Genomic DNA, 12,133 nt, shown 5'->3' with positions numbered 1-12,133 from the left:
ATACCAAATAACTACTGCCCAATAACATATATACACAAAAGCTTAGCAGCCAGTCAGCCTGCAACACGTGTACCTGATCAGGCACATGCTGTTTACTGAGAGCATCTTAAATGCAAGCATCAAATGAGGAGCTTGAGCAGGGCCAAATGAAAATCCATTGCCCAGGAGGAGATGCGTTGGCAAAAACTCTTCGTCACCTACTACACTGGACTGCACATCCAGGGAAAGACAGTTGTCTTTGCTCCTCTCCCCAGCTGACCACTAGGGAGTCTTCCCTTTTTTTTATCTTGCTCATGCTCTCCCTTTTGTTTCCCTCCATCTCCCCCAGTTAACCTGGAAGTTCACTTATGTCACTTGTTACAGACCCCACAAATAAAGCTTTGTGCGTCCAAACCTATCTCAACATCTCTTGAGCAACAACACTCAGTGGGCAAAGCACATCAACTGGTACACCTAGCAAAATGTACACAGTGTACAGCCTACCTGTACCACACCAGAAGCCATAGCATCTGCCATGGTAATGAACCACAGGTTTAAGAGGATCAGTTTACTCTGTTCTAAAGTAATTATTTATAGATATTACTGCTGATTTGTAGCAATAACAAATACTGTATCCTAAATTCTCAGAAGTTCTGTTTAATCAAAATTTTATATTATAGTATTTCACTACAAAACCTTTTGCATGCTATCATAAATCATTGAGCAATGAAATAAATAGAACAAGACTGGGACAGTAAAGTGTTAGAAAAGACCCTTTCAAAAAAAAAAAAAAAAACAAAAAACCCAACAACAAAACAACGTAGAGTACAAGGAAAGCTTCTACATGGTGTCTGCATTACACACTTCTCAGGACAAAGTCTCCAAAGCTCATCAAGACTGACAGAAAATGAAATTAAATGTACAATAATGATATCTATACAAACAACAGCCTAACAAAGATTTACTGAACCAAAACTCTTGTCTGGGGTTTTAAACAGTCATGACAGCACATTTATTTAAGACATCAATAACACCCAACATCACCCTGCCTGACCATTTTAAATATTTCAGGCCTCATGACACCCTTCTACTACTTGCCCATTCCTATAAAGGGGGAACTGGGACACAGCTGAATCAGTAACCTGCTCTGATTCAGAAAGCAAGCCTGGTGCAAAGCACAAAATTCAAGTGTTTCATTTTACTAGCTCATTTGACAAGTGGAAGAACAGGATACAAAGAAGAGAAGAGAACCAAGTAGGCGCTTAAGTGAAAAAATAACTACAGAACAGTTTCTAGGTATCCAGCAACAATACAAAAGTTCAAATGTACTTTAAAACAGGCTATTTCCATTTATGTCAAAAACTTTATATTTTTAAGATACTATCAGTAACAGCGTATGAAAGAATCTTGATAAATTCAGATCAGTGATTTAAATGGCAGAACATGACAATACCAAAACAATAATAATGTGTAAAAATGTTCACTCGTAGAACACTTACACTTTATTTGTAATGAGAAGACACTATAGACAGTTTATTTCTGAGTAATTACTGCACTTCTCAACTTGCTAAGTAATTCAGCCTTCAAACTTACAATAAGCCCAAGGCTGCAATAATCCTTCAGAAACACGCTGCTTCTCACGCCTCAGTATTTAATTGAAACAAAGCATTTTGTAGTGATCCCATTTTATTGATCCCACTGCAAAGATAAATTAAGTTTGTAAATAACTCTAAACTAAGCAAATATAACTAACTCATTTAAACGTAAGCCAAGGGAACACTGAAAAAAATCCCAAGCCACTACCTTTGTAACTAAAATAGTTGTTGGGATTTTTTATGCAATTTTCTATTTTCAATTAAACGAGTTAGTAGTTTTGCCAAATTCTACTCTAGGGGTGACATCTTAAGTCAAATTAATGCAAAATGCCCCACTCAGGTCAGTAAGGATTGCCCTGTGCATCTACCATACAGGCAAATCTGGTTCCAAACTGACTCCCAACATTTCCAATATCTGTTTCCATACTATCTTACCTCATTTGGTTGCCTGTATTTCTACCCTTACTGCAGTTTTATGCTGGTTATATGCTGTTCTGAGGCACACTCCAAAACCCCTTGGTCAAGAGTCAAAGCCCAAGTGTGATCTGTGATAATTTACTTCTTTATAGAAAAGTCAAATGTCTATTGCAAGTCAAATTAAATTCATACAACTTACCAAAATCAGACGAACTCATTTGTACTAGGTTTTCCAGTCTGTGTATCTGTTGCCTAATTAAAGGAATACAAAGATTTATATAGGTATTTATATAGGTAAAAGTTATTTAATACCACTTTAGTAAGGTCTAAATAGAACAGAGAAAGACAAGAGGTAGTCTTTGTAGCTCTCAAAAAGCTTTGTAGTTCTCAAAAAGCTTACAGAAATATAACTTAGGGAAGAGTTTTAGTGGAAGGCAATGGACACATCCAAGTGTGAAGGGATGACAATAGAATTTTTGCTTGTTTTTAAAACATTAAACACACTAACAAAAAATACTACAACAATTGGCTAAATATCGGGGAAGGCAAAAAACAAGAACACAGACAAAACCTCCTGACCGCCATTCCCTGAAAGTGATCTTTCCACCAAGATAACTTCATATTTGACCACAGAATAAACCTAAAAGTTAGCCCTCAAGGCCTACACTCAGTACACACTAAATTACTCCACTTGTGAATGTACATTAGTTTTTCCCACTTCCTGCTTAGGGTGGTCATCTGCTTAGCTCCAGCACAAAACATAAACAGCAACAAATACAGTGGAGTAAAAGGAGGTGTCTCTAGAAAAGTTAAAGCTAAGTTCAGCTCAGTGCCACAGCGAATGACTGTTTTAAATAAGCTGTATCATAGGTAAATACTAGGCCATATCCTGTTATTTGCAAGTGGTCTTCCAGTAGAGCCTCCACAGAGATAAAGCAGTACAAAAATGAATATATGAAAAGCATAACTGTGTCAGACAGACTTTTGAAACAAAATGCTGCGTAAATTGAGGAGGGAGCTCTCTGCTCCATTTCTTATACAGTCAAAGCAATAACTACCAAAGGATTCTAAAATAGTCTACTCGGATCTAACACAAATCAAATGCTCTTATGAAAAAAAAATCTGAAAATTAGGAAGCATCTAAAAGACACAAAACTTCAGGTTGGAACTTGCATATTAAAGCGCAAACACACAGTAAAATTATTGTCCTTAGCTCTTTCTTGCTTCCTCGGATAAAGCTATGTCAGCTAGCCTTCTGTCATTTAGGTGGGTTGTGGACAGTTTTTGTTTGTTTTGAAACCAAAGTTGAATTTCTGCCTGATTTTTCAAGTATTTCAACAATGTAAAAAGGAAGGAAGTCTGAAGCAGGAGGACTTTATGAAACAGGGCTGTTGAGACTGGAGTTTAGAGAAGGAAGGTACGAAAAAGGAGCCACACAGGGGAAAAAAAAAGGACTCTCCAGTGAATTGACAAAAGACAGAAGACAGTGGGCTGATAAAATTAAAGCACAAACTGGGCATGAGAAACATAAAAATATTATTTAAATAAATAATTTTCATTTTAATTTGCATTTTCACCTCAAAGATTGATCCTCATGTTTGTTACTCATTAAATAATTTGATTCTCACAGTTAAACTGGTACTTCTGTTTATTAATCAAAGATATATTACCTTAATATAACCATTTAAATGGTTACATAGTCTCATTCACTTTGACTCACACTTCTATCACATGAAAACCCATAAGTAAGAATTTTTACTATGCAATTACTATTTTAACTTACAGTTTTGCACTATACTATTATTATTTATTACAATATTTTAAAATGGTAAATAATTTTAATTACAATATTAAGTATAATCTCGTACTTTAAAAAAAATCCAAAGTTTCTGTAAGCATGTACTTTTTAAATGTAACTATTTACAGCCACGCTATCCTCAAAAATTATTGTAACTTGTACTTAACATATTTTATTTCCACAGTGGAAAAATGAGTTTTTCTATTTTCAGTTGTCAACTGAAAATTTTTGGTTGATAAATGAAACGGTTCCATTTTATGACTGATCAAATGAACTGAATGTCTTTGAAGAGACATCCCCCTTTGCAGAGGGACTTGTCACACCAAAAGACAGCTTAGCAACCAAACTCTCAATAGCCAACAGTTAGCTGAAATCCATAATTCCTACCAGGTCAGTAGTTTTTAAAGCATGTACAGCTTGAATAACTTTAAAACCACAATAAAATACATTATGCCTTATGTTAATCTCTATTACAATTACAGAGCAGTTTATATTACAGGAAAAAAAAAACTTTAAAAATTGCCATTTAATTCAACATTCCTGTGTCACTGCCCAGCGAATTTACACTTACAAACAGTTTAAAAAAATCAGACTAAATGCTGAAACTTTTAACTTAACTGTACTCCTATCTCCCGCTTTATCATTTTGGGTTTGTTTTTTTTTTTAAACACAGTGAGGTCAAATCTAAATAATACTGGTTTTAATACACTTTCAGTCATCTATGTCACCATGTCCAATAAGTCAGACCCTATTAATCATGTTGCACATCACACCCTTGGCCATACCCTAAAGGGATGGAAGAATCCACTACAATGAAAGGAGCAATGCAATACATCACATATATTTGTAAAATCATACAAAACCTCCTCTCCCATCTACTCTCTGTATGTGCTGTACATACTGAGGATTACCAGTAGCAAAGAGGATTATCAGTGATCTGTGTATTTGCATTGACCAGATTAAGCATCTACATTGAATTAGTCAAACACTGAGTAACTGTATCTGAAGAGATTGCTGAAGCTATCCTAATCCAAACAATTGAAGAAAGCACTGCATCCAGCATTTATAGTATTTAATTTTTAACCTCCACTTTCCTTTATGCAGAGAAAATGACTAAAAATCTTCAAAAGACAACTTCAATTATAGGGGTAGCACAATCTCACTCAAGGAAATCTTACATAGTCTATTCATATATTCTGAAGACAGAGCCTTCTAAATTAACCCCAACACTGTGTTGTAATAACTATACTTAATTTTTTTTATCTGGTGATGCCTAAGATATGCATCACACTACTTAGAAACTTAATAAGTCACATAATATTAAAAATCTGTGACACAATGTACTTCTTCCTTCAATTCCATCTGTTTCTTATCCATCACTTACTGGAGCATTAAACAGACAGCGTTAATCTTTTTTAGATGCACTGCACAGCCCAAAGTCTTTTATGATGTTATTGTTAAAAATGTGAGAAGTTCGTTACACCCTTACAGTAGGTATAATTAAAGATGAAGATTAATTATAAAATACAACATTATCATACCTAAGTAATCCAAAGAGAAATCCACAGGATTCAGCTAATGCCATTTCAGTAACCCACTGAAAGCCAAACAATTCCACTGTATTTTCTTCATAGTCATTTGGAGAAGGATCTAGTCTCAGCAAAACCCTGCAAAATAAAGCAAACAATATTCATACATTTTCCACTAATAAACCTATGGAACACAATATCTACAGCTGACTTTTGCACCACCAATGCTTTCTGAATATAACAGCAACATGTATATAACAGGTGTCTCAAAGCCAGTTGTGCCTTTTAGAGCAATATGATCTATAGTAATATGAAAACTCCTAGCTTCAAAGGCATAAAAAGTGTATATAGTCACAGGTCACAATATATTCTAGAAACAAAAATTAACAAGCTACCACCTTGAAGTTTCTTCATACTTACAAAGGGGCTGAGACATAACATACAGGCTGTACTTAGAGAAGAAGCTGCTATGTAAGAGAACACACTGCTGCATATGCTTGGAATATGTCTCAGTGCACACTACACACATAATAACTAATGCTAGAATATACATTAGTTCATCAGTATAAATAATAATATTTATACTGAACACACTGCTAAAAGCACACTTTTAAGCAGATGAACAGATGAGGATCAAAATGTGACCTTGTCATTATAACTTAAACTAACACTAGGCTGTAACTAGTACCCTTTGCTCTGGCTAAAGAAAAATTAAAAAACATCAGAATTATCATTTCACTCAAAGTGGAGAAAATCAGACACTTGTATTGTTAAAACATTATAACTATGCAAATAAAAATATTTCATTAACATGCTTTAAAAAAAAACACACAGCAAACTTCATAGTGACAGTAAACTATTTCAGAATTTTCCCACTGCCTTTCATATAATAATCCCACACAGATGAAGCTCAATTCACTAAAATGTAAAAAAAACTTTTATTTTAAAATTGAAAAATATGTACTAGGCAAGCACTAATGTTTCCATTACAATACACACCAAATTCATATTCTGCTTGAACTACACGCTATTTCTAATTTAGTTCTCAGAGGCAAAAAGAGAAGCTGCTGAATAATTGCCTCAACCTTCCACAACACCTTTGTTCACTTGGTAACTTCTTCAACACTGGACTGTTTTGAAGCCTCTAGCAATTAAATTCAGCTCCTCCAGTTCCAAGCAATGAAGACAGAAGAGTCCCTCACATGCAGGCTTTTCTCGGACTTTGCAATCCAGGTAGACAAGGTAAATACACAACAGAAGAAGAGCGTTATCACAATTATGCTGATTGGGAAACCTGTCTACATAAAAGCTTCTGAGTGAGTTTTAAGGACAGAACAATTTCAGGTGAAATGTTTCTTCAACAATGTGGAATCCACTACTGATATGTTCACGCAGATATAGGACACCTCAATCATCTACTTGACAAATTTAAATGAACATGCCCTAATGCAAATAAAATATATGATAAATAAGTCAGAGAATGAGGAAGTGCAGAGGAACCCTGCCTTAAGCCTTAACAGAAAAGACTGGAAAAAAAAGTAACACCACAAAATATGAAGCCTGGCAGGAAGACAGACAGACAAAGATTAGGCTTTTGTAGGAAAAACAAGACAGCCCCTGTAGGGTGAGCAAACAGCACAGAAAACTAAGCAGAATGACAGACAATAAGGCAGATAACAACTAAACCAAAGTAATGTTTTAAAATCTCACAGAAAATACTTATTTGCTATGCATATGACTTCAGAACCTTAAATCCAGAATGCATGCAAGGGTGAAGGTTTGAGAAAGATGGTCTTAAAGATACAAAGAACAGCCCCAGCAATGTGGGGAAGCCAGGTAGGTTTGTTCCTATCAAGTGGAAAAGAGAGAATATGACTGGGAAAAGCAGTGCTGAAGCTTGCTCAGAAATTTAAGTGATCTCAGATGCTGCTGCCCAAAAGTATCCCAACATGCTTGTAAATGTCTGTTACAGTACCTTAAAAATAAGTTCAGAAAGCTAGGAACTGCATCTAGAGCACCAGTCAAAGCTGTTTATCAACACAACAGCCCTTTCACCTTTGGTATAACCAAGCTGATTTCAGGATCAGAAGAGCTGAAGAACAAACTAATTTGAAAACCTGTCAGCATTCGGAGGCACCAAACATGAGTGGAAAGAACATCTTAGAAGGTTTTTATATTTGTAATTCAAAAAAATCCCATACCTCTTAAGAGACCCACTTGCTAAATAAGACTCTGTATAAAACCTTCTCCCTCCATTTTGATTGTCAAAAGCACAAGAAAAGCAAGACGGCCTTGAGTTCGCATTCTCCACTTCCATCGCCAGCTCCAAGCTTTCAGTGAGAAATGAGGGTGTGAAGGAAGCCCCAAAGTCATCCTCCATTGTTTTCACCTGACCCAGAAAATAAATAGATAAATACAAAAATACTCATAGCATTTCTCCAATTAAATATCTCACTGTTACAACTCCACATCACCCTTCAGCTCAAGTGAGGACACAGATCTGACCAACTGCAATACTGAACTCAAAGCTGAGAGACACCACCAAGAAAGGCAACTATGGTCATATGCCCTGTCATGCAATTCTGCCACTTTGTGCAATCACATCATCCTCCTTGAACACAACCTGTTCAAGAAGACACATCACCAACTTAAAAAAACACTGAACAGGTACATTTTCTTCTAGTTTAGTTCTCTAAATTACTAGTGATGAGGTTAGACTAGCAGTAGTTTTTAATGGGAGGCAGGGATGCATTACAGAGCTATTTTCAGCAACACTTAATGACCAGACTAGCTATGCTGTGGAAAAACATCATTCATTGCAGGCTGCCAACTGTCTGTAACTTTAAGGCATCTTAAGTTCATTCTAGAAAGGAGTTAATACATCCCGCATGATTATTATGGAACTCTGAAATGCTAAAGTTTTAAAGCTTAGAGAATTACTGTATGACAAATTCTGACACAGTTGGAAGTTCCTACTAAAAAAAAAGTCTATCTACCCAAGAATCTGACAAAAGAGAAACAAAACCAAAGAAGGATTATCACGTCCAAAAGAAGTTCACAGTATAGTTAACATTACTGTATTCATATTTTATACAACATATTGAAAGAGCAGAACGAGGCATCAGGTGTCAGAGAGCCAAATAAAAATATGCAAACAATGTAAGTAAAACTCTAATTTAAAGTTTTCAACTTCTTTGCTGGCAGACTTTGATACAGTTCTTGAAGAAACTAGTTTGCGCCGTGGCTGGAGGTTGGTAATACAGAGGCTTGGCTGAAAAACAAACTCAAGAAAAGAAAAAGAAGAAAACCGTTTCTGATCACTTGTCTGTCATCCATTCCCATTCCCGCGGAGCAGACGGCTGTGCAAGCAGTGGAAGGATGACTCCAGCGCTCCAGTTTACAGCAGGACCCTATGCACGGGTGGCGAGGCAGCTGAAGGGAATGTCCCCAACCACAAGAGTTCCTAAGGAAAGCCTGCTCAATTTAGGGTCTTAAAATCGCTCCACACGACAGAAAACCCTGGGGGAACAGTTACAGAAAAGGACAGCTCTTCCCGGTCATAACTCCCATCAGTGCCATACCTGTCGAACCACCCTGATCCAGCGGAACCAATTGCTGACGTTAAGCACCTCAGCCTCCTTGGCCAGCCCAGCAGCAGGACCTTCCAGGCGGCGGCAGTGCGCGGGCACGAGCTGCAAAGCGGCGGGAGCAGCACCGCCAGGGAGCGGCCAGAGAGCCGCCGGGGCGCGCCCACCAACACGACCCCCCCGCGTAACGCCTCGGCCCCGCGCCGCCGCCCTCTCCCCAAGGCGCTTCCCCGCTGGGCCAGCCCCGGAGAGAGAGAGACAGCGGCAGATGGCCAGCGGCGGTACCTGCGCACCGCCCGGCCGCTGCTCCCCTCCGCGCCCTTCCCGGGCCCTTTCCGTACAGCCCGCGCGCCGCCGCCACGCGCGCACTGCGCAGGCGCCGAGGCGCCCATTGGCCGCCGGCCGCTCCGCCCCGGGCCGCGCTTCCTCCTCCCGCCCCGCCTCCTCCCGCCAGGGAGCTCCCGCCTGCTCCCTTCCTCTCCCGCCTGCTCCCTTCCTCTGCCCTGCCTCTCTCCGTTCCCCGCCCCGTTACCGCCCCGCCTCCTCCCTTCCTCTGCCCTGCCTCTCTCCGTTCCCCGCCCCGATACCGCCCCGCCCACCCCGGGGCGAAGCGCCGCCCGCCGCTCCTCCCAGTGCTGGCCGGCCTCCTGGTTTGCCTGCTTGGCCGGGCGTCCTTTGGCGGGCTGGCCGCTACAAGTGGTTTTTGGCCACCTCTCTCACGAACGCCACCATCTTGCCACTGCTGTTAAGCTGCCTCCCTTGTGCTCACAGAACCATGGAATTATAGAATGGCTTGTATTAGAAGGGACCTTAAAGGTCATCTACTTCCAGCCCTCCTGAGGTGAGCAGGGTGCTTCAGCTACACCAGGGTGTTCAGAGCCTCATCCAGCCTGGCCTAGAACTCCTCCAGGGATGGGGCATCCACAACATCGCTGTTCAACCTCTTCCAGTGCCTCACCACCCTCACAGTACATTTTTTCCCTAATACCTAATCTCAGCCTACTCTTTTTCAAGTTGAACCCATTCCCCCTTGTTCCACCACTACACGCTTTTATAAATAGTCTTGCCCCATCTTTCCTGTAAGTTCCTTCATACTGCAGCTGCCCCCTACCCTTTCTCTGGTGTCTTTCTTGTCTAGACTTTACTTGAACATCATTTCCCTTCTTCTCCTCAGCCTTCTCAGTTCCCTCATCCCCATGCTCCCACACCGAGATGGGCAAGGGGTTCTCCCAGTCTTTTCTGATGCCTTGCAGACCCAGATCCAGCCTTCCTATGTCTGTCAGGTAGTGCTTGTATCCCCAAACACACACAATTCCCATCAAGCTTGGGAAGTGGTGTTTAGTGCATTTGAAATTCAAGCTAGGTGTAATTCCTATCATTTACTGAAGCACCTCCATTGGGTATGACAATCACCACAGAATGGGGGCCAGGGAAAAGTCCTAAAACCTGTGCCTGGCATAACTTAGTCTAAAGTGCATACTGTGCACCTAGTGGCTTCTGGGTCTTTTTTAAAAAGTGTTGTATTATTTTGGATTGCCATGGTTTGATTTTGTTTGAAAATGAATGCTTTTCCAGTTTTGCCTGGATTTTGGGTGCAAAAAAGCAGCAGTGCACGAAACTTCCTTCTAGTAAGAAAGTTGCTATAAAAAGTTTTGCTGTTGCTGCTACTGCTTGCTCTGAAAGCTTTGCTGTGATTTAAAATACTTCGTTTGCTCCTGTGTCTGTAAGAATCTCTCATTTCCTTCTTTAAATTCCTGTCTAATTAAAAAAACAGTACATCATGGTTAAATAAAACTGTACCCAGGATAACCCTGATTTCCATATGCAGATTTATCTGCACTGACAGCCCCCTCTCCCTCTCTTAGTCTTTCTGTTTCCTCTCCCTCCCTCCCTCACTCTCCCTCTTTCTCTTCCCCTCTCTTTCTCTCCTTGTCTTTTTGTCTCTTTATGTCTATTGCATTATGCCTGAATAATTTTCAGGCTTTTTTTTTTTCATCCCTTCTTGCACACACATGCTAAAATAACTAGACAAAGATGCAAGGTGGTTGCTGCAGTCCCTGTCTCTAGGACAAAACCAAGAAAGCTTGTGATTGCAATGCCAGCTTTCTTCTTTTTTTTTTTTTTTTTTTCTTCTTTTTTTCTTCCCCAGCCATGCTGGGTGATTAAACTTCCTCAGGATGGGGAAGAAAAAGGAGCTGGAAACGAATTAGGGTTGGGGAAAAATCCCATTGCAGCAGCTGCAGCCAGTGGTGTCTGCTGCCAGATGTGCGAAGGTTCCTGGGGTCCTTGTCACTAAAAGGCAGTATTCAAATATTTGGAGACAAAAGCTGCATCCTCAGTGATCATTTTCTTTATTTAACATGGCAGCAGGCATCGTGTGGGGAAAAATCAACACGCTGGATGTTGAATCGGACTTTTCTCCTTTCAGGGATGAAAGGATGTTATCTATCCCGTGCCAAGAGGGAACTGAGGTAAGAGAGCTGATCCAGCTCCTTTTTTTTCCTAGTATATTTCCAAGCATCTTTTCTGAAACAACCTATATATGTGTGTGTGTGTGTGTATACATGTTTCTATGTTTGTATATTTGTGTATTCAATTTCAAGGCAGTAAGTGGTAATGCTTTTTTCTTCTGCCTTCACATCAACCCAGAGAAAGTTAATTCACAATATATATTCAGAGCTTGTTCAGAAGGGTCGTTTTGTGGGATTTTTTTTTTAATACCTTTTTGTTTCCAGAGAAGACTTCAGCAGTGACATCATGGTCGGCTGCTGATATTAAACCCTATTTTCAAAGTCTGTGAAAAAAAAGCCAGTAACTTTGCGATAAGAAATTGTGCAGAAGATTCATATGCTCTATTTTTCAGTTGCACTCTAAATATTGGAAGTCTTATTAAAGCGATAGTGAGAATTTTTTATTATTATTATTTCTAGCACAGAAGCGATGAATGTTGCATAATTAAGTACAGTATTTAATTTGGCTGTTGTGAAGCAAAAGAATAAGGTAATAATTTTTATTGTACTAATCAGACTCAAGATGTTCTCTGTGTTAATTGGGTTAAAAAAATTGCAGTACTTATTAGAAATTCTAATTTCACAATGCAGCACTGACAATAAGCTCAGCCAGTGAATTATTCACATCTTTAATTTGCTCTCTTAATGACAGTGTTCTGTAATCAGAGTGCAGCGACTGCTTCCTATGCATTATGTATGATGTTCAGGACTTAAATGC

At 39.4% G+C, this 12,133-nt stretch overlaps 2 protein-coding genes across 12 annotated transcripts in view; one reads left to right on the top strand and one right to left on the bottom strand.

Annotated features, from left to right (window-relative positions):
• Positions 1-9,303, bottom strand: part of MMS22L (MMS22 like, DNA repair protein) — a 90,426-nt gene extending 81,123 nt beyond the window's left edge. Inside the window, exons 1-4 of one of the 2 annotated variants that reach the window (XM_085056297.1) lie at positions 8,900-9,303; positions 7,520-7,707; positions 5,331-5,456; positions 2,191-2,243 (exon numbers count right to left, since the gene is read on the bottom strand). In XM_085056297.1, coding sequence (XP_084912423.1) covers positions 2,191-2,243; positions 5,331-5,456; positions 7,520-7,698 — 358 coding nt within the window. In that variant the 5' untranslated portion in view covers positions 7,699-7,707; positions 8,900-9,303. Of the gene's footprint in view, positions 1-2,190; positions 2,244-5,330; positions 5,459-7,519; positions 7,708-8,899 lie in introns of those variants that run through there. The other variant, XM_085056298.1, reaches the window with a different exon arrangement.
• Positions 9,304-10,832: 1,529 nt separating this feature from the next.
• LOC146439993 (uncharacterized) overlaps positions 10,833-12,133 on the top strand; it is a 197,050-nt gene continuing 195,749 nt past the window's right edge. For all 10 annotated transcript variants that reach the window (XR_014851002.1, XR_014850999.1, XR_014850996.1 and 7 more), the window contains exon 1: positions 10,833-11,376. Coding sequence is in view for 2 of the 10 variants with exons in the window: in XM_085056296.1 (XP_084912422.1) it covers positions 11,306-11,376 (71 nt within the window). In the remaining 8 variants the exon portion in view is untranslated. The remainder of the gene's footprint in view (positions 11,377-12,133) is intronic.

The sequence above is a fragment of the Lichenostomus cassidix genome, chromosome 3, assembly GCF_008360975.1.
Source record: "Lichenostomus cassidix isolate B80296 chromosome 3, HeHo_3.0, whole genome shotgun sequence".
NCBI lineage: Eukaryota > Metazoa > Chordata > Aves > Passeriformes > Meliphagidae > Lichenostomus > Lichenostomus cassidix.
The sequence above is the reverse complement of the archived record's forward strand: the minus strand, read 5'-3'. Positions and strand labels throughout refer to the sequence as shown.